General features: G+C 33.9%; 1 protein-coding gene across 1 annotated transcript in view; it reads right to left on the reverse strand.

Annotated features, from left to right (window-relative positions):
* DNAH8 (dynein, axonemal, heavy chain 8) overlaps positions 1 to 23,411 on the reverse strand; it is a 135,854-nt gene that overhangs the window by 70,308 nt on the left and 42,135 nt on the right. Inside the window, exons 31-48 of the mRNA XM_014950520.1 lie at positions 23,304 to 23,366; positions 21,051 to 21,151; positions 19,975 to 20,112; positions 16,460 to 16,700; positions 15,248 to 15,447; positions 14,753 to 14,906; positions 14,484 to 14,647; positions 14,235 to 14,337; positions 13,580 to 13,684; positions 13,138 to 13,299; positions 10,998 to 11,222; positions 9,705 to 9,877; positions 7,983 to 8,161; positions 5,885 to 6,072; positions 3,909 to 3,995; positions 3,707 to 3,814; positions 2,828 to 2,962; positions 2,058 to 2,219 (exon numbers count right to left, since the gene is read on the reverse strand). Coding sequence (XP_014806006.1) covers positions 2,058 to 2,219; positions 2,828 to 2,962; positions 3,707 to 3,814; positions 3,909 to 3,995; positions 5,885 to 6,072; positions 7,983 to 8,161; positions 9,705 to 9,877; positions 10,998 to 11,222; positions 13,138 to 13,299; positions 13,580 to 13,684; positions 14,235 to 14,337; positions 14,484 to 14,647; positions 14,753 to 14,906; positions 15,248 to 15,447; positions 16,460 to 16,700; positions 19,975 to 20,112; positions 21,051 to 21,151; positions 23,304 to 23,366 — 2,688 coding nt within the window. The remainder of the gene's footprint in view (positions 1 to 2,057; positions 2,220 to 2,827; positions 2,963 to 3,706; positions 3,815 to 3,908; positions 3,996 to 5,884; positions 6,073 to 7,982; positions 8,162 to 9,704; positions 9,878 to 10,997; positions 11,223 to 13,137; positions 13,300 to 13,579; positions 13,685 to 14,234; positions 14,338 to 14,483; positions 14,648 to 14,752; positions 14,907 to 15,247; positions 15,448 to 16,459; positions 16,701 to 19,974; positions 20,113 to 21,050; positions 21,152 to 23,303; positions 23,367 to 23,411) is intronic.

Consider the following 23,411-nt stretch of genomic DNA (forward strand, 5'->3'; position numbering starts at 1 on the left):
TTTGAGGCCTGTTGTTTTAGGAAGTCTATATTCTGAGGTTGTATTTCAAGAAGATGCAAACCATATTTCCATAGGGTAAAATGTTCTTAAGCGTCAGTTGTTGTAGCTATACTGTCATCTTGGCAATCAGCAAAATTACAAATAAATGCCTGTACAGCAATATAGCTTTCAGCCATTAGAAATGGTAAAGGTTATTAGTCCTAACCATTAACAGTGCTTAACAATTATCCAAAAAGTAGGGATACGTAAAATATAAAAATTAGAAGACAGCATAATTCTGGCTGACAAATTTAATCAATTAATGGCATCTAAAATAAATAAATAATCAATTTCACTAATTAAGGCTACAAGCTCAATTTCAATGAGTAATATAGCCAATAAAGTAAAGCTGATCACTGTTTAAAGCATCGTATTAGGAGATACAGTGTTCACATCTTGTTGCCGGCATACAGAAAAAAGCAAAGAATCAGAGAACAGAGAAAACCAAGAAGTTTAAAACACGTTCAAAAACATTATCATCATCAATAATTAAACTGTGTCCTCAAAAAAGAGTAGGACAAAAAGACAGAAGAGCAACAATGCTGTAGTTACTTTTCCAGGTTGTCAATTTGTAATATTTTAGTGCTTGTCTAATTATTTATTTCTTGAGTTGCTACTCTGCTCCATTTGTTAAGTTTGCTCTTTAATTAAGAATGTGTATAGGGAAGCGTGTCAGCATAGAGATCATCAGAACATGAGTTAACTGTAATAATAAATTTAAAGTTAGTTTCAAACACGATCACATGTCAGAAATACAACTGTCAGAATTTAAATGTTATGTTGGAGTACAGGTGCCAAAAGCCATTTAAGAACCCTTTTTCCTTTATATTAAATAACTACATATTCATTAATCAACAACACATCATAAAAATTACCTTACACTAAATACAAATTACCACAATCCAAAATTATAGTTTAATCATTAAATCATTAGTTTACTAAACACAATGTCTTACAAATATTCTGAAGTCAAAACAATTTCTTGTAATACCTCCACCATTTTATCTCTTTTGCTTTTTAATGAGAACACACCCCAAGTATAAAAAGCTTGCAACACAAGGTAAACAAAGCATATTACATTCCTGGCAAGCTGCCAGTGCCCAGGGTCTATTTATGTACTCTTTAAGTACTGAGAAATAAGTATTATTCATGTCAAAAGGAAGCAAACTTTTTGTTTTATGTAAACAACATTGTTTGCAGCAACATTTTGCTACACAGTCTCTCATTCAGATTTTATGTATTTTCTTACTCATTTTTACTAAAAATCTGGCATGCAAGTAACAGAGGGATACATATTCCACTTAGGTGGGGTCTTTTCACAGTAGTTAGGTGGCTAATGCACTTCAGAAGGATGCTAGCTTTGACAGTAGCTGAGCTTGCTTGCATCCTTCATAGCTTAGAAAGCTTCTAAATCTCTTTATAGCTTTAATCATCCAAGCACGCATGTCCTTGAGAGAAAGAATTCCCTTTGTATGAGTGTCGTTCTTGTTACTGACACTATTTTTGGTTCTTCCATTTTGTAGTACCTACATGCATGTTCATTTGCATGCTTAACCTCATTATAGGTTTCCATAAGCTTGTCATAGCATATGCTAAGAAATATATGCTCTACGCATTCTTATACTTTAACTTTCAACTCAATAAACTGGATGATTTACTAACCAGTGTATAGGTTCTCAAAACTTATGTGAGAAAAATCTTTGTTTATTACAATGTCTGCTCAAACTCATAATGAAGACTCTTCTTCATTACAGAAACACATTTAAGTCAGAAATAGATACCTCTTGCGGTTTTCTCTGCCCTTCTCCCCTACTCAGCAGGAGTGCTGTCCTTCACTGGATGATTTAAAGAAATAAAAACATAAGTCCCTTGAATAGTTCTCCTTAGTGTGGTGTACACACAACCTTTATTTCTTTCCATATCAGAAGCACAGGTCCTTGAGTGATACAGTGGTTTAGCTACTAACATAGTGTTCTGATTCCAGTTAAAACTGTTTTGGAAAAAAAAAAAAGTTTTACCTGAACAAGCTTAAGATTCCATGGTGGATGATTAATCAATCCTGCCTCTTCAACCTGATTAGCTACTGCAGCCTGAAGCTCAGCATACGTACTAGTGTCCAACTGTAGTCCCGGAAACAGATCATTGATAAGACTGAGAAACAAAGGCTCATCTTCATCTATCTGAAAAAAAAAATAATTATTAAGTGCTTAAAGCACGGTTATCCAAAGAATGTTCTTAAAACAAAATTAATCTATATTTTAAAATAATAAACAGTAAGGAAATATTTTCTAAATACAGATCCTTATGTTCATAAGCACAGCCAGCCAATAGGGCAGCTCACTATAAAAATAGCATTTTGAAAGTGTCATCCATATGTCATGTGAGAAATAAATTCAAAATTGAAAGAAATTCCCTTTGAATAGACTCTGAAACCTACTTGTAAATCGGATTTTTAAAATACTTGCAGGATATATTGGAAAGAAATCTTTAAAATTTAGTGGATACGCAAATTATTCAGTTCACTTACAGTACAGAGTCAGTCTGTACACAAGTCTGTACATAAAATATCACACCCACAGCTAAGCCACTATTAACCTGTTTGCACACTGAGCGCTGTTTACAAGTCTACTACACTCTCAGTGCTATTTAATGATAACAAGATTATTACCATGTTTCAGCTTTTAAAGAAAAAGATGTTTGAAATTTTTTCTAATCTTCTACAAAACCCCGTGATACATGTAGTAGACTTGCCTATACATGGTACTAAAGCCTTAAATTAGATTCTTACCAGCTTAGAAAGATTCATATCTCTTAGCCCTCGCATAACAATACTTAATTCACTTTCATTTGGCCTGGACCTCTTCTGAGATCCGAGAGTCCTCAGTACTGAAAGGATATTCCTCAGACCAAAGTCATAATGAACCTAAAGAATGGAAAAATGCTTATGCACCAGTAACAAGTTCTCTACCTTTATTTCATCAGTATATCAAACCTTACTTGCATATGGCATAGTTTAGTTGCCCTGCCTGGAAAAGGTAGCTAAAATAGGAATTGTTGCTGTTGTTGAGGAATTATTCTATCAAAATAATTGAAGGATAATAAGATTACTTTCAGGAAAGGGAGAGGAGGTTTATAAGCTTTTTCTTTTCTAATTTAAAATAAATTGACTTTTATAGCTCTCTATAGCAGGGATCTAAAAAAAATAGTAGTTCTCTTCCAGACTCAGTTTAAAGCCAAGACCTCAGATCAAAGCAGTGCTATGCGAAGAAAAGCAACTTAAATGAAACTTGAGATGTTCCTCCTGTGGTTTCCAATTTCCAACTACTTTCTCTAGCCCTAGATGATTCTTACAGAATAATGACAGAACTGGGTTAATTTTTACCTGGCTGCCATGTTTAGGCAAAGAATCTCATGCACTTGCAACTACAAAGTGTGATTCTTGAACAATCAAACAAATGTATGTGTGTGTGACTACACATACATGAATTAACATGATTACTTGTTCAAAAATTTTATAGAGATATTTGTTTGAATTGTATTTAAACTACTTCAATATTTTGTAAAAAGCATAAAAGAGACGCTTCAAAAACAATCTGCACAACCCAAAACCTAAGGGTTTGTATTGTGTAAATATGAAGACAAAGAGGAAGGGAATACATAACACTACCTGCTTAGTGAGCTGCTCCTCACAAAGTTGATAAAGAACAAAGAATTTCTGAGACAAGAACACATTATCAATAAATCCGTAACTTGCAAGTTTAACTCTTATAATTATCTGAAATACATTTTTTTTAGAAATTCCATTAGTTTTTCTGAAGACAGGTAAGCAAAGTAAACTTTGTTTTTTCCAGTTCAGTCAATAATTTTACCTGTTTATCTGGAACCATCATTGCAACACTTCTAAACTGCATTTTGAGATTTTCTGGTAGTTCTTGGCGTCCAGCATATCCAGGATTCTATATAAGAAAGCATACTGCATTACTATTTACAACAGTCAAAAAAATCTTTTTTATTGTTCAATAAATTGATTCATAAATATCTAGATCTGTTTAACTCTTGTCTAGTAATGAGTAGAATGTGAAGAAAAAACTGCAACCATAATTACAAATTTAATAACCTATGCATAATCTCCAGACTAATAACTGAATTTCTTCATCATAACAAGCCAGCACTTGGGATTTTAAAATTTCATGAAATACAATCCAGTTGCTTGATTTCTTCTAATGTATTCACAACAAGAATAAAGTTTTCATTAGCATTTTGCAGAAGAGGTAGGTTTGGTAACATATTAACAATTCAGTGTCTAACAAGAGCCAAAATAGTAAAAAGATGATAATAATAATAAAAAGGATAACAAGCACTCTACAGTGAAGAAATATTAGAATGTCCTAATGTACAGAATCTCACTGAATAGTTTGTGCGTGAATCCTAGCCACTGAAGTCAGAATCATACAAGATATTCTGATTATCTTTAAGTGGCAGAACTGTTTTTAATATCAGCTCAAGAATGCTCAGAGAATATTTTGTAATGACACAGTAAATATAACATTGCCAAAATTAAAACAGGAAACTTTACAACAAAATTATATGAAAGTGAATTTTAATTACCCAGAAAGTTTGACTAACAACATTTCTGAAAACTTACTGCAAATATGAAGAATAATTTATAACAGGTGACATTAAGAAATTAGAAACAGTCAAAAGACATTTATTTATGACCTCTTCAGTTATTGTCCTCCACTTGAACGTGCAGTTGAAGATTTTAATTTCCATAAAGTCATCTTGGATTGTCATCTGCCTTGGCATTAGGAAACATACACTATGAAATACCTTGCCCATGAGAGTACATGAGGAATAACTGCTATGAAGCCACACGAACCTTATAGGAACAAGACAGCGTGCTCTTAAAGCCAATATTCTAAATTGAGGAGTTTGTGTTTCTCTCTTGAATAATGGTTGATAACTGGTTTAAAATTATACGTACTGCCTTGTATATTTTTTTTTTGCACAAATTATCCATTTAGTTATGGGACCTAATTTTGATCTATATACACTCCAACTCTTTTTACAAGTAGTTATTATAAGAAAGGGGAAAATGTACCTCAAATACCACCCATAAAAAACTTCATGATATAAGAAGCACAGTTCTGTCATACTGTCTGCACAGACTCCAGAATTGATGCGCAGAGCAGAATGGGCCCCTTTGCCACAAAAGGCCAAAAGTGGACATCCAGCATTGTATTTACCAGTTTAGACACATCCTGTATCAACAAATGCAAGGATCTGATAATTTTTTGCACAGGATTTGAAAAGACTTGTTGTCACCACAGTACAAGGAGGTGGTTTATGCTAGAATCACCATACTTGTCTCCTGTAAATCAGCTTGAAGAATTATTTTATATATATAAAGTACCCATTAGACAAGACTCATACCCTTGAAAAATCTCTTTCATGTATCTCCTGCTATCAGTGAATGTTCTTTTTTTTCCCCTACAGTATTTTCTCACTAATACTGTAAAAGCATTTCAAGTTAAGGTTGTAAAACATATTAGTGTTTCAGTCCTTCCAGTGAGCAGAGCACTCTGGAAGTTTGGCCAAACTTTTAATCTACATAATGAACTGCAATACAGTAATGTAGGGAGATAATTATAAATGTTTTCAATAATCTTAACCTAAACTGAAAGCATGCAATTCATGAATAATCAGATTATTTATGGTTCCAGTAGTTTTGTCTAATTCTATAGTAACAGCATCACTTAATAAAATCAGTTATTTTCACCTTGCCATTTAACTAACGTATATACAGTATAATTTGTCACTTCTCCAGAGCTGTTATTTCATTTACCATTGTTAGGAAAATTCCAAACTCTGGATTTAAATCTACACAGTCTCCATCAGAAAAAATGAACTGCTTTTTTCTTTTTTTTCTTGCTGTTAAAATAATATAGATTTGTTGTGCTGCTACTGACAAGACAGGCAACTCAATTCGGTTGAATTCATCAAAACATCCCCAAGATCCTGACTGCGCAAGACCTAAAACAGAGACAGAAAAAATTATTATAAACAGTTCTGCATGCATATTTCAGACATCTGAACTAGATGCCTTTTCCTTCAAATAATTAAATAAGATTAGTTTTATTTATTGCCTTGTGGCCAAGACCTAACTTTCTCGAGTCCACATGATTACTTCCAGATCAATCTGAATTAATATCAGTTGATTTATACAAAATGCTTAAAAGTGAATCAATATCAGAAAAAATCTTTTGATATCTTGGAGCATTTGGCAGATCTTTCATATAGAGTTTTCTGCAAATGTAGCATTTACTGTAAAGCAGCAATTCAATTATTTGAAAAAAGCTGTATTGTTAATATAAAAAAATAAAAATAAGTGAATTAGAGCTATAAAAGCCCTAAATGTTACAACAAAAACATCCCGAGTTTGTTTTTTTTTTTTTTTTTGCATCTTCCAGCCTTCCCAATGCACTTAAATTACTTTTTACTTGCCTTTTATAAATCATAAAGATTAAAATTAAAAATAAAAATTATTTTTTAACTAACTAGGAGTTTAACTAAAATTCCAAATCTCACAAGGCAGAAAATATTAATCTTGGAGCTTATATCTCTATGCATAAGAATCACCATTTTAAGTGCACACTAAACTACAAGTTTTTTATGTAACAGTGCCATATATTAACAACATGCTCTGTGAGCATTTGTCTATGGAAGAAAGAAAGGAAGACAGAGAAAGAAAATTAAATGGAAAGAGAAATCTAGAAGCGCTATATTAATAACAATAACATTTTCATAAAAGATCAATTTCACAGTTTCCAAATTTCAGTCTGGAAACGTAACAAGCATTAGTAGCAACTAAGAGAATTGTTGTTCCTTTAGGAACATTTTATGAGAAAATTCGTAGCAGCGTTTTTTTCCAAATGATATTAAAATACAAGTAGGCAGTAGTTTTCTTTCACGTATACTGAAAGATAGCTATTTAAAAGTGAAAAATTTATCCCATTAATTCAGGGTATATTATTGTTACATGCTTAAGATGAGATCAATTTAAAAGGATTCTGTCATGTACTCAAAGATTTTTTTTAAAATTTGAATAGCTTGACTTTCAAAGAGGCAATATTTTTATAAACCCACAGCTTTTTTCACTTTCATGGTACAATTACTTGCTTGCTAAAAAAATAATTAATAGTTTCACAGCTTGCTTCTCAATACATACAATACCATAACTGAAAAATGAGCTGACAGAAACATCACTGAAGTTCCAGTCCTTTATCTGGAAAAGAGTAACTCCATGTAGCAGTACAGGCTTGGTGCTGACTAGCTATAAGCAGTTTGCAGAAAGTGACCTGGTGCCTTGCTTAACAACTAATTGAAAAGGAATCAGAATTATGCTCTTGTAGCAAAGGAAGCCAGCAGCATATTGGACAAGAGTGTAGCCAGCAGGTTGAGGAAAATAATTGTTTGCATCTACTCTGTGCTTGTCAGATAGCAGCTGGAGTACTGTGTCCAGTTGGGGCTTACCAATAGAGGACAAATATTGATATACTTGAATGAGTCCAACAGATGGCTGCCATGATGGTCAGTGGCTGAAGGACATGACACAGAGTGAAGAAAAAGTGAGAACATGATTTGTTGAGCCTGAAGAGAAAGCTCAGGGGGAAACCCCATTGCTAATAGGAGGCACTGAGGAATTGGAGCCAGGCTCTTCTCAGAAGTGCAATGAAAGAAGAGAACGGACACAGGTTTCAACGTGGGTTTCAATGGAAGTATCAAAAAAAAGTTACCATGAGGATGGATGGCCCAGAGGTGTTGTGGAACATCCATCCCTGTAGATACTCAAACCCAGCATCAATAAGGTCCTGAGCAACCTGCTCTAACTGCACCTGATAAATGACCTCTGGAGGTCTCTTCTGTCCTACATGAAGTCTTACCTTTGAAAATCCTACCCAAACCTCTGAAGTCCATTTGATCAGAGCAGTTAAAGACTACTACATATTTTCCCAGAGCCTTTCCCATGTCTTTCGTTGTTTCTGTTTTACCGGTTCCAGCTGGTCCTGCTGGAGCTCCTCCCATGTTCATTCCCAAAGCCTGTGCTAAAGTTATATAGCACCTATAAAAGTTAATTCATATAAATTTATTAAATCATATGAAAGATGTATGTGTATACATATAAGATACCAATGAGCTATGCAATATATCCTATAGGCTCTTACGTTGAAATATTACTTCTTCATAAAGCCGTTGATTTTCATGACTGCAGGAAGTTCAGTGGTAAAAGTCAGAAAATGCCGCATTTAAACATTACTTATAAAAGCAAAAATATTTTATCCAGTGTTATCTAGTTTTCTACAAACTGTGAATATTAGACAAGCTGAAAAAATAATCCACACCATACAAAGGAATTAATTGCCATTAACTCTTTTTGCAGCTATAAAGAGCAGATTCTGCTGTTGAATTCTGCTACCTCATCATATTCTGCAGTATCTTAATGTGTATACAGTTCATTACATTAGGCTATTTTGTCTAAATCTTTAAGTGTGAAAGAATAAGGATCTATGGCCCCCTCCACAATTATGGGTAGAAAATTTTTACAATTCTAAGAAAAAAACCCTAAGCTTTACTCCTTTTTTTATGTCTTAAAAAGTTTAGACTACTAAACTTTTAGTTTAGTTTTAGTTATATGTAAGTTATAGTTACTAAAATCTTAGTTACAATTTCACTCGTGGTAAAGAGTACCAAGAGTAACACAAAAGAATTAAATTATAAAGGTCCTTTAACAAATGATGGGGTATCTTCACTGTCAAATCAACTCAACATACTCTGATAGTATTTCTAACTAAAGTATTTCTGATTTTAATCCATAATTGAACAAAGTTTAATAACTAACTAGTTCCCACAGTTTATCTTGAATCACTATAATATATTATTCCCAACTTGTACTGCAGGGCCCCTGTTGTTTTTTAACAAATAATACTCTTTGAAGTGGCATATAGGTTTTACTTCTACAGTTCTATTGCAGTCAAGGTAAATTTTGGGGTAGAATTTAACATTCTGCATCAAAAATACTTGATTGTTGAGGGCAGTACAGCTCATTGCAGAAATGTACTGAACTTCCCATACTGTCACAATAGCAGTCCTACCTCCTCTGGAGAAATAAAGGTGTTCAAAAAGCTGTACAGACACATACTTCACGTAAGTAGCAAAGTGAACTATTGTAGGTTGGAAGTTATTGCTGGTTCTTGAGATATTTCTGCAAGTATCTTTTGGCCTTCTATTTTCTCATTTGGTTCAAAAGTGACATCTCAAGAAAGGAGTAAATGGAGAGAGAATTTGGGGGGGGTGGGGAGGGAAGAAGCCAAGAAATTCCCAAGAGGAGAAAAGAAAAAGAGTTCTCAATGTTAAATCACATTTGGGCACATTTAAGTCACAAGATTGGGCAGTGATAAAACTTTTCTAGGAATTACTAAATGTATGAGTTTGTGAGACTCTATTTTACCTTTTCTACAGGAGTATCATAAAGCAAATGTATGAGCAGATTTTGATGAACGACCTAGCTCACATAGGACTTAATTTAGAAAGTGACTCTTTGAAGATACATGTTAAATAAACTATATATATTGAAAATATTAATTGTGTATTAATGCTTTTCTAACCTGTCTGTAAGAGGTGTTATAACCAGACGATCAGTGCAACCCAGAAATTCATTTTGGTAGACAAAATCAACATCTGTAATGGATACCAAGACTTGATCAAGATCCTCCTTAAAGTAGAATCTAGACTGCTTTAACCATTCAAAATCAGTTGGAGATTTGATGTGCATTTTTACCTTAAAAGAAAGTAAATAAATGTATATGTTATAACTGAGCATCTATGTTTGTCTTTAATAACTGTGATAAAATGCTTATTTTATGAGAAAAATGAGTGACTCATGTTCAAAGCTCCTATGTAAGCAAACTGAAATACATATAAGCATCGCATAACACGTTCAGATGTTTGCTAAATTAATATTAAAAAAATGTCCTGCTCCCTTAACTTGTTCATCACAACATCTGTATTAATCAAATAAATCTTAAATTGCTTCGGTAATGCAGCTCACCATCCAAGCAAAATAAGGAAACACCAACACTCCTAAATCCACCAAACACACTGGAACAAAGGGCATGATGAAGGAAGGGCCCGACTGAGGCATGGAAGGCAACTTGTGTAGAATCTAACATGCTTGTGTCATCAGCCATAAAAATACGTGAAAGGTGTAGTATTGAGGGATGGTATTCCTCAAAGAATAAAGGAATGTAAACAATTTAGGACTCAAAAAAGTTCAAGTATAGGATTGGCATGATCTGTTGTTTTTAGTAAGGTTTTTCATTTGTCTTGTATATACTCTCCTTAAGAACCAGAAAGAGAATCCCAGTAGTCTGCTCTCTGAAGGAGTAGGAGAGACAGAAAGAAGAAACTAGAAGATAGGGAAGATGTTGCTATCATTGCTGTAATTCTAGAATGGATGGAGCTAAAGCACAGGCTAGTGCCAACTACTGAGATTCTGTAACAAGCCATGAGGATATTATCTATGATGATAAAGCGGACTTGGCAGGCAACTCGGCAGACTCAACATTTTAAATTATGCAAGTAAGAGTAATACAACACTTTTTCTAAGAAAGGACATACTAAAAGGTTTTTGTCTATCAAAACAATCCTGTAGGAAGTAGTGGAAAACTGAAATATGCTAAGAAAAATGTAAAAAATTGGAGCAAATATTTACATGACAGAGCTGATGGATGTCATTCTAGCTTAAGCAAAAGTGTACTATTTTTACTACAGTGAGATTATGGACATCTCTGTTTTACAAATACATACATACACATGTTTAACTGTAGCTACCACATATAAGAAAAAGTATTACGACAGAAAATTAATTTAATCATCAGAAAGCAAAATTTGTACTTTACCAAATCATCAAAAATATCACGCTGATGCACATGAATGGTAATAAGCGTTTCAAATTTCACTCTTTCAAACTTGGAAAGATCATGTGTGGTCTGGCTAATCAACATATTCAGAATCTCCAGAAATCTTCCATTGGTTACTTGCATGATTTTTCTGTCCTCTTTAGCATTCTGTAGAGCTGTTTCTGAATCATTAGTCCACAACATTTGAATTCCTAGTAATCCAACCTACAGATTTAATATGTGAAAAAAATACAAAAGAATCATGTGCTGAACATTAGCCTTATTACAGAAGCCTTAGGCGTAGTAGGAACAATAAATGACGGTGTACGGAGTCCAAATTATCACTACATTCAGCATGAGGCCATCTCACCAGGATACTGTGCCTAAGTTATTTAGTTTTGCTGTAATACTGGAAACTCCTAAGAAACCATTTTTAAACTTATGACAATTTGTCACATAATGAGATATAGACAAATTAAGGATGGTTCTCAGTGCAATTTACAATCCCTTAGTGCACTCTAGTATCACAAACATAAACAGGTCTTAAACTGTCAGGAGAAGTCCTGAAAATTTCCCATTACCCATTAATTTTCCATTATGTAGTTAATTAAAGAACATTAAAAAAATAAAGAAAGCTGTGCATTTCTACTAATCATGAGATGGATTGCTATCTTTCTAACATGAAGTTATGACTGGAGTAACAGACTAGAGCACATTGAACTACAAGTTATTTTGCTTCCAAATAAATCTGGAGCGTTATAGGATGTTGTATGTAAACTTGAGTCTCGGACTGATTCTGATTTACAGTAACAGACACACCCATGACAAAACAGGATAGAGGAGAACAGTATCAATATTTTCCACACACACGCATTTCTACATTTAGAAAGCACCAACACCTGAAAATTTGACTCACCCACTCTTTATACTTTTCTGTCTCCCTATATCTGTAGTGAGCTCATGGTTACAGAGATTCTGTAGCAGGAAATCTCTCACCATTCTATACTCATTAGGCTATCATCAGTAGTCTAAAACAAATTTATTTTAGAATGACCAATTAGTCAGAGGAAAATAAATCTTTGGATGTGACTTTTCCATTCTAGCTATAACAGAAGCTTCTAAGACAAGAAAAAGGCAGTTTGAAGGAAAGAAAATATTTCAAATATTTGTCAGTATTTTGCCCAATTTCTTCTGCGTCCCACAGCACAGCTTTTCTTTCTTTGTACTTTAAATTTCTTGGCCAAAGACGATCTTCTTCCTCCTTCCCCTCTTCTAACACAAATAATTCTTTAAACATAAAAACATTTGGATCAACAAGACATGGGAAAGAAGATCTTTGCAGATGGTAATAAAGACACTTCAAAATTTCTGACGTGCAAACAAGAAAGACAGTCCTTATCTGTTTAAAGAAAAGTAGTAGACTTTTAAAAATAAATACTGCTGAGCTAATACATAATTACATCATAAATGCAGCTTTAAGATAATTCTATAAATATTTAAGTATATTGAATTGTTTTAAAAATTGGCAATGTATTGGCCAGTTTTAATATTTGCAGAATTTTTATTAAAAAAATAATACTCCCAGTACTGTACTGATCAGCAAATTACCAAGTCAGAATTTTTACAGGATGGGAAACAATTCATTACTTGTTAATTAAATTTATGGATTATCAGTAAAATGAAGGAGTCTTCTAGGCAAACTAGATCCTTCAAGATAGGCTTCTACTAGGACTGCATTATCATAGTGACAGATACATGAACTATGAGGTAGATCTTGTAAACAATGAGATAAATAATCATAATCATAGCTCTTGCAATCTTAAATTATGAGAGAGAAATCAATCTGTACATGAAATTTTATTTGCATGTGAAAGGGGTTCAATATCCATCACGGAAAATATAAGCTCTAGTTTATATTCTTGAAGAGAAGAAAAAAGTAATTTTAAAGTAGATTACATGAAAAATATTAAACTATATACAGTGTACCAAAATTGAAGTCAGCCCTCTACTGAGTATATCCATATCCTTGCTTCTTCTATGAAAAATTCTTCATATAGACAATCCTGTATGCTCTTTACATCCCACCTTTCCCTACATACTACTCAGACTGCACACACAAATCCGCATCATGTAATCTTACCTGTGCTGGGAATTGGTTAAGAAAATTCAGCAACTGATATCCTGGGTCGCTGATTTGGTAATATGCTGCCCTAATTATACCATGCAATGAAATCTGCTGCACACGCAATAAATCCTGCAACCAAAGTTCTACTGGTCCTTTTGCAACAACTGGAGTGTCCAACTGAAAAATTAATAAAAGGTACAAAATATAACATAGTTACCAAAATTCTCCCCATCTAAACAATTATCAAATTTCTATTCAAGGCAACTACAGACTTAATTTCAATAAAAATACTATAAATTTATTTAATGAAGACATATTCTACTTTTGTTACACCAATCCTTGAAATGTTAATTTGTAATTAACAATAACTTAATTGAATATATACTTATATGTTTAGTACAAGAATGATTTATCTATTAACAACATTTCTTGAAAAAAAAATTGTTCAGATAATTACTGAAATTTTTTCTCCTTCTCTTGATATGACTGCCAGTATGCGATCATAATCCTTCGCGTGAAACTCTACTTCATTTATATTGTCAGATATGGAAGGCAGATGTGGCTGTAAGGATAATTCAGAAGTCATTCATTGCAAATACATAAAATTAGCAAACAGAAAAAATCTCATGTAAGGTTATTCTGCAAAAGCTCATCTGGACCTACAGATGAATATCAGGCCATTTGTAGGTAATAATTACAGAAATGGTTGTGTAGGATTTTATCTCAATTTTCTGTTTTTTTACAGTTTCCATAGGTGACCTAGCAGAACAGAGATCAGCTATCGTGTGAGATCAAGTATCTATCTCAATCAACCCTCAGTAACAATGCAACACGCAAAGCAGGAAAGTCTTACAAGGTCCCTTCTGTTAGTTAAGTTGTGAAAGGAAACACCAGCAAATCAGTTGACGGGACCCTATTCTAGTGTTCTGAATTCTGGAGAATTTTTTTTTAATTAGAGGTACCCATATCATATTTTGTTAAAAACTAAAGAACAAGAAACAAATATTTTTCTTGAAGTTTATAAGAAGAAAACATTTATATTTTAATTAATTAAATGCTTTTCCATATTTATTTTGTTATAAGCAGAAAAAAAAAAATCACCAAGTTTGTACCTGAATTGTATGAGAATCACTTGCTTTTCCAAGAATTTCAAGAAGGACAGGATCAGAAACAAAGAAAAATCTGGGAAACAGTAGTCTTTTCTTCTCTAGGTATCTTTAAAATGGAACAAGATTTTTATTAGACTATTTCAGTTCTTCAATTTCTTCTACATAAGAGGGAAAGTAAGACTGAAATTCTATTAATATCTCATATAAACTATTTACAAAATAATAATGCATTAAAAATCAAACAATTCATACCCTGTAAGTGATTTCTGACATACTTCCAACTGTTCATGTAAATGAGGGAGAAGTTTCTCCATAGTCTCATCCCCAACACAGCAGCTAATTACATTTGGGTTTTCACGAGCTCGTTGCATTACTGTTATCCATGATTTGTCAATATTCTGAAAACGTTTTGCTTCCTATATATAGCAGAAAACATAATTTCCAATAGATTATGCTGTGAAAGTACTTATTAGATAGATAGTTTTTAATAAACAATAATATGCAAACATTGTAAAGTTTACCTGGGGTAACTGCTTTGCAATATCTCCCCCTACAAAAACAGCTTCAAGATAAATCCAGAGATTCTGCACAACCAGCCATTCTTCAATTATGTCTGTAGAGCTGCTTAGTTTATTAATCCAGCTCTGAATGTCCTTTTTAAATGGGGCATTGTATCTAGAAAAGAATGAGAAGCAGAAATCACTTAATTTTAAATAAAGCTATTATAAAACAAATACTTACAATGGTGAAAAAAATCATAAATTTGTTTCACTTTGAGCAAGAAGCTCATACAAAATTTCTACCAGCTTGATTACATTCAAATATATTGAGACAATAGTTTGCTACTAATAAATGAAAATCCTCAAAAGGATTTTTTCTTCATTTGACACTGTAATATTCTTTTTCATTAAAAAATAATATTCCATTAAAATTTACTGCTGATTTAGCCTAATAATAAGACAGTTGCTATCTCACTCTGTTTCTGAAAATACCACCCACAATCAATTCAAAAGTACCTATTGGTCAATAAAGAGCCAAGAATCATTAAACTGTCCTCCATCAATGTTATAATTTCTGATGATTCAGTTCCCTTTAACAGTAACTCTCCTCTCCCTTTGAACGACGAAAAGCTCAGAACTTGGCTTCCCCAAATGTCAGCTACTTGATATAGTTTGGCTTCTATATCTTTTTCCTTTGTAGCAGATATGCATATATCCTGCAAAGACAGACCCATATCTTAGAATCTTAATCCTTCAGAAATTAAATCTTTCCTAATATTACGCATTTAGTAATAGAATATTTAAAAACAACATATGAAATTCTATAAAATAGTACAGAAATGTGTCACACAAATGCAGAGACCACACTACTGATTTTACTCACGCAAATTACATGTATGGATAAGTGAAAAATAGTCACTTGGAAATGCATGGATACACCATTTCTGTGGCTTCACATTTTGTTATTTCCGTGTAACAAGATTTCTGAACCATCATTCCTACAAGGTTTAGGTAGACTCATCACCAGATGTGTCTCAATCTTGTCGCATTTCAATTTATAAAATCAGAGAATCTAAGAATAGTATAGGTTGGAATATTAATCAAGTCCAACATTCCATTCAAATCAGAGCTTAATTCAAAATGAAACAATCACCTTGGAATGCTTTCATACAAAACAAGTATGAATATAAAAACAGCTTTTGAACACATATTTACCCTATAAAACTTGCAAATTCCATTGGGAGTTTTTTCAGGTTATGCAGGGGACCTTTAGAAATGGTATGGTTCAATAGTATGGCAAGCATTTAATTAATCGTACATATTAATAAGCATGGAACCTTTGTCTAAAGTTTCTGGTTCATTTACAAATCTTTAAAGCAACCACAGACTTAAAAATGTAAGTGGCCATGATCATTTAAAGTTTTGCTTGGGCTTTTTTTCCTGTTTAAAAAGGGCTAAGAAAATCACAGAAAATAGGGCCAGGAAGAATGTGAAGAAGTTATCTGGAAATAAGTGTCCAAAGATTCCAGCTGCTTTGTCTGTCTTTGTTCATCTGGATAAGAACTTTTAAATAAAATATAAAATTTAAGCTAGTGTCACCTGATAGAGAGTCAAGGACTTTAATGAAGTAAAAAATATTTTTTAAAAGTGATCATTTTTTAAGTAATCATATTATTTTTGCTGACAACATAAAATGAACAAGGAGGGGAGAAAAATGTATGTACCTACCTCAATATCGTCTTTATGTTTAAGAATTGGTGCTTCCATAATGTTTCGAAGGCAAAAGGAATCAGATTCTATATCAAATTGATGTCCTGTTGTTTCAGCGATGCGATCCCAGTGTCTTTTCTTCATTGCTTTGTCGCTCATCATTTCCAACAAAGAACAAGACTCACTAAAATCATCAATTTTATTCTTCAGATCAAAAAAAGCTTGCCAGTGTTGGAGTCCTTTAGGTAGTCTACGGCACCTGCAGTGGAGTTAAATTGATTCAATAGTAAATGCCTCTTTTGTCAAAATAGGAATTATTTAAACTTTTTAAAAACAGACAAGGAAATACAAAGTAGCTTGTACTGAGGTCAACATTTTCTATGTAACAATTCCAATTTCTGTCAATTAGTCTCCCTTTTTAGTAAAAACTAATGTAAATACCCTACTAACAAATCATAATATATAACAGTTTTAACCACTGTTACGTTCTTTACAAATAAACAGAAATACTGCAGTTTGGATTAAGACAGCTTATCTGCTGCTTATTCTTCACAAACTCTTTATTGGCAAGCAAAAAAAAAAAATAGAATTAGTTAAATTTCACACATGTAATCCTTGTACAAACATAATGGGAAGGGACTCTTTATAAGGGAGTGTGGCAATAGGACGAGGGGTAATGGTTTTAAACTGAAAGAGGGTAGATTTAGATTAGATACTAGGAAGAAATTCTTTACTATGAGGCTGGTGAGGCCCTGGGACAGGTCCCCCAGAGAAGTTGTGAATGCTCCATCCTTGGCAGTGCTCAAGACCAGGCTGGATGGGGCTTTGAGTAACCTGGTCTAGTGGAAGGTATCCTTGCCCATGGCAGGGTAGGTGGAACTAGCCAATCTTTAAAGTCCCTTCCAACCCAACCCATTCTATGATTCTGAAATATTTATTTCAATTTACAATACTAGTAATACACATGGCACACATTTACATACTACTTTGGAGACAGACATGAAATAAAAAGATATCACCACTTTCTCCTCTACTTTTGGTTAATGGTCCTGAAATTATTCACTAAGAAAATGAAAATTAAGTATTTCTAATGGAGAAAACCACAGCAAAACAGTTAAATGAATATTCATCTCTTTGACAACACTTTTACAAAGCCTACACACTAAGAATCAAGCAGTTGACTCTCCACAGGAATGTAAATGATAAACTAAATCCTTAGCAGGAAAAGTTATAAAGCCTGGATCACATTTCCCTTGATTTCTCATCCTTTGTCACTTATCTCTCCTACTGACACAATTTCCTATTTTCTGTAATCAGGTACAATACAACAGTCTTTCTCTGGTTTAGAGCTCTGTTGGTGCTGTGCAGTTGCTCGTACCTTCAGGTTGACTAGCTCCCTGATTGCTGTCAAACAGAATGTTTAATAACTGCCTGCCTTTCCCTGAGGTGAAAAAGTGTTTTTTGTTTGGTTTTGGACTACTGTTAAGTTTTGACATTAATAACACTCATAAGCATTTAAGGTTAATTTGTGAGAAATTTGTCATGTTGAAAGTTGAAAGTAGTCAATGGATTTAAAAAAAAAAAAAAGTATTCAAGAATGCTGAAAAAGAGGAGCACAGACATGGTCTGACAGTGACATCACAGAGTACCTTTTTCCTTAGAAAACCAGCAAAACATCTGAATAGTTTATAAATTTCTCTGTTTGCATTGTTTTACTCATTGGTTAAGAGTTAATGTCACGTTCAGTGGTTTGGGACACAGGTATCACATACGGCAAAACCACAAATTTTAAACTACATGCTGCAGTTTTCAGAGCTGAGAGCCCTGTTACCCTTGTTGAGTCTTGTGAACCAAGAGATACCATTTCACACAAAGACAAGATACTAGCAACTAGGTGTCTGTAAACATCTTGCTTCTTTGAGAGATGCTTAATCCCTGAAATTCTATCAGCATATGTAACCTCAAATTTGGGAAAGAAAAACACCCTTCAACACATGTTTCCTTGAAAGGTTATTAGTCTCTGGGTAATGTTTCCCACTTAGAAATTAAGAAATAATGCAAATCTAAAATCCAGCCTTCAACTCTGACTGTCAGAAGTGTAATTTCAAAACAATGCAAATTCTTCATTTACCGATTTTATGCCCTATAATGACATATTTCATATATCAGTTAACCTTCAGGAAAACATATATTTACTAAACTACTATGACACCCTGGACTAGAAACCACTATACAAAAAAGATTCAAGTAAAAAATTCTGCATTCTGTAGCACAGATCCTCTTCACCTAGTTTAGGAAGGTTATGCTACTATTTTTGGGTTACTTGAACCCATCAGTGATAGGCCATGGAAAACCACCAAAGTAATGCCAAGATGTAAGATATACTGACAAAATGAAGAATGGAGGGAAATGATGGGTAAATAGGTGGGATGAGTACAGAAACAACTATTTATACTGAAGGTTTTTTACTTCACTGCAGATACCAAATTAATTGCCCCCTTATGCACTTCTACTTGAACTACCTTAAACAAATGTCAATTTCAGAGAGTAATATAATTTAGCTCTTGCGGAGCTCTGTATTTCAGCAATTAGACTTTAACATTATCTAAGATTGATTTAAAGCTGTTTTAATAGGCCTGCACTGCTGTATAACTGTAGTATAGAAATACTGTAAAATATCAAGTACTGGCACAAGTACAAATGTACATCAGTTAGTCATGCCTTTATTTTGGAAATTAATAATTAAAGATTCTAGAATATTGTTCTAATAGGAGGACTAGGGGTGCAAAGAAAGTGCCAAGATACCAACCAACCAAGTTGTTTTAGCATGGAACTTGCCAAGCTTACAAAAGGACCCTGTTCAGTAGCAGGAGAGTTGGGGACTGCACTCAATGATGCACTTTGTTGTAAAATAATCCTTGTCATAGTGTTTTATATTATATTTCTTCCCAAAATAAACATGCACTTTTGAAAATATTAAAAACAGAGTTAAATGAAAAGGTTAGAAAATACTTCTGAAGCAAACTAACTAATCTAATCTTTTCAACAGCGTCAAAAGCATTTTAAGCTTTCAGCCTTACAGGAATATTTATAACTTACAAACCTGTACTATTTAAGACATTCAGCATTGTTAATGTACTTGAAAAGGCAGAAACGTTTAAAATAAAGGATGAAGTATTCTAAAAGACTCAAAAATGTTATTCTTGTGTTCAGGACTTAAAATCAAGACGCTAATCCTCCTAGTTGAAGAACTTAACTGCTACAAATAAACTTTCAGCTCTCCTAACCTCTTGGATGGTTTAGCTAAGGAGATTGACTCTTCAACTGATCATATTGCCTTTGATTATCAAAACTACATGTAAAAGTCTGACTAACTAAAAGTATAGTGTTATTCCACACTTTGAAAAATTTTATTACTTTATGATAAACCTTATTCATGGGAGTTTTGTATTTAAATATATCAAATTGCTTTACTGAATTCACCTAAATCTTAATGCATTTAACATCAGTTCTAATTCATATTATGAACATACCTGTTTCGAAAATCCTGAAGTTCAGCATTAATTTTTTCAATATCTACATCTGTCCAAAGTATCTCATAATAACCATCGATACTGTTTATTACAGTATCATATAATCCATACAATTTCTGAAGCAAGCCTAACTCCTTCCTGGGGGAAAAAAAAAAAAAAAAAAAAAAAAATCACACAGTAATTGCAATCAGCTATTGAGCTATTGGGATATCTCACAATACATAAATAAATGGTATACGAAATATTACTGCAAAAAAAAAAATGACATAGATTAATTAGATTATATTTCTTAATGTAAAAAAGAATATTATTTTGTAAAAAAAATCTACAAAAAAAGAACAGACAGTTGGTGCTGAGGACCTAATAACCACACTAAACATATCTGGGGGGAAGATTTGCTTTGGTCTAGTTCTATAAAACTTCCATTCATCCAAAAGGAACCCAGCTCTGCAGTGCAAAGCAGAGCATGGCAAGTGAGGGCAACTAGTCAATTGTCTTTGGAAGCACCATCTGAATCTGAACTAAAATTCTGATATCTAAAAACATATCCTCATCTGGTGTGAATCATCTTCAAACCATTGAAATTGCTGGTGCAGAAACTTTAAGAATCTCATTTGTACAGCTGCTCAAAAAATTAAGACTTTCATAACATTTTTAATTATATTTTTCCTATATGAAGATAAACTGAACTTTCCTTACCCCTTGTTTGTTCGGTCATCATATCATATCTTAATGCATAATGCTATATTTACTTATCTAATACATAATGCTGTATTTACTCATCTACTTCTATATAAACATATATAATTTCTTTTTCTTGGCCATGGTATTCTGCCCCTTTATAAATTAGTATTTACATGTAATAAAGTGATCTGGTATACCTCTGTTATCATAATAAGCAGTTGTTTTTATTGACAAATTCATTAGACCTCCAAAATTTTAATTTATTTTTTGGTTTTATTTAACTTTAAACACAATGGAAACCTTCAACATTGTAATATCTCCCTCTTTGGTGTACCCGAAGCCTTTCTAGCCCACTTAATGAGCACCTAAGACAGCTGTATTCCCACAGTTACCTGACTTTATGCAAAACTTGATAATCTGTGACAGGCAATCCAAACAACTGTTCACCAGATGAATATGTGATAAACTTTCTCCACAGGTCATCAAAGTTAGCCTGGTAAAATTAGTATTCATACAGACAAAATGAAAATATGTCTATAATATATGTTTTAATTTAAAATTGTTTAATAATCAATCACTAAACCAGCCTGAACATGTCTTAAAATAATTTTATTAGAAGCATATTTAAATGTCTGAAAATACTTTTTATGAAAATTTTTTAACAGTTCTCATGTAATACTGAAATCCATATACTGAATTCAAATAGTGAAAATTCATATAAGAAGCATTTTATAAAATTGGGATGTGAAATAAATTCCACACCACTGGGAAAAATGAAAAAAAGAAAGTATTTGTATCAGAAGGCAAAATATATGGCCTGAAAAAAAACACAGAAGACTGTCAAAGCATACAATTACTATCAAAGTATAACTGCTCTCCAAAAGATATGATCACCATAGAAAAATGTAAAGAATTATTTTGACAGTTACTATCCATAAGTACAAATCATTCTCTTGGAAAAATAATAAATACAGCAAATTCAACCAAAATCACTTGATTTTCAGTACATATTCAATGCATCAGGAGGTTTAAGACCAGGTTGCTCAAAACCGCATCCAACCTGGCCTTGAACACCTCCAGGGATGGAGCATCCACAACTTTCCTGGGCAACCTGTTCCAGTGCTTCACCACCCAACAGAAAAGAAATTCTTCCTTGTATCTAATCTAAATCTCCCCTCTTTCAGTTTAAAACTGTTACCCCTCATCCTATCACTACACTCCCTCCTAAAGAGTCCCTCCCCATCTCTCCTGTAGGCCCCCTTTAGGTACTGGAAGGCTGCTATAAGGTCTCCCCGGAGCCTTCTTTTCTCCAGGTTAAACAACCCCAACTCTCTCAGCCTGTTCTTGCAGGAGACGTGTTCTAGCCCCCTTATCATCTTTGTGGCCCTCTTGCTGGACCCATTCCAACAGGTCCATGCCCTTCTCATGTCGGGGGCTCCAGAGGTGGATGCAGAACTTCAGGTGGGGTTGCACAGAACAGAGTAGAGGGGCAGAATCACTTCTGTCCACCTGCTGGACACGCTTCTTTTGATGCAGCCCAGGATGCAGCTGTCTTTCTGGGCTGCAAGAGCACACTGACAGCTCATGTTGAGCTTCACATCCACCAACACCCTCAAGTCATTCTCCACAAAACCTGTATTTGTGCTTGGGATTGCCGTGACCCAGGTGCAGGACCTTGCACTCAGCCTGGCTGACCTTCATAAGGTTTGCACAGGCCCACCTCTCAGCCTGTCAAGGTCCCTCTGGATGGCATCCCTTCTGTCCAGCATGTCAACCGCACCACTCAGCTTGGTGTCATTCACAAATTTGCTGAGGGTGCACTCAATCCCACTGTCCAAATCTACGACAAAGATGTTAAACAGCATGGGTTCCAGTACTGACCCCTGAGGAACGCCACTCATCACTGACTTCTACTTGAGCACTGAGCTGTTGACCGCAACCCTTCGAGTGTGGTCATCCAGCCAGTTCCTGATCCACTGAGTGGTCCATCCATCAAATCCATGCCTTTCCAATTTTGAGACCAGGATGTCATGCGGGACAGTGTCAAGCACTGTTGCACTCCCTTTATCTACAAATGCTGTGGCAACATCATAGAAGACCACCAGATTTTTCAGGCACGACTTGCCCTTGGTGAAGCCATGTTGGTTGTCACCAATCACCTCCTTATTTTCCATGTGCCTTAGTAGAGATTCCAGGAAGATCTGCTCCATGATCTTGCCGGGCACAGAGGTGAGACTGACAAGCTTGTAGTTCCCCAGGTATTCCTTTTTTCCCTTTTGGAAAATGGGGGTTATTAAAAGATTGGTTCATGTGAGTGAAATGTAACCTGTCTTCTTTTCAGTCATTACCAAGTTGTTGTACTTGACTCTTCCCTCTTCTACTGCTTTTATTACTTCAAGCTGATAACTTCTTCTCACAAAACGCGAAGCATGAAGCAAGGTTACACATCAATAAATTAATCAATCTTTCCACATTAAGGAAAACATTGCCTGACAGATATAGTATAGTTAACATAATAAAACACAGAATATCCACAAAGACACCTTTACCGAAGATTTTAAGTGTGTCTTTTTCCATGCTTGTTTTGATAAGCAATAGCAGATCATATTTTAATTATTTGGAAACTCAACAGTTTATTTTCTTACCTGGAAGATCTGTAGCCTATTACTGGCTTCCTGAGGTGCAATACTTGGAACCATAGGTCCTTCCTTTCAAGCAAGCAGTTAACATAAATTTTGTATTAATTTTCAGAG

The sequence above is a fragment of the Calidris pugnax genome, unplaced genomic scaffold (genome assembly GCF_001431845.1).
Source record: "Calidris pugnax isolate Ruff unplaced genomic scaffold, ASM143184v1 scaffold24, whole genome shotgun sequence".
Taxonomy (NCBI): domain Eukaryota; kingdom Metazoa; phylum Chordata; class Aves; order Charadriiformes; family Scolopacidae; genus Calidris; species Calidris pugnax.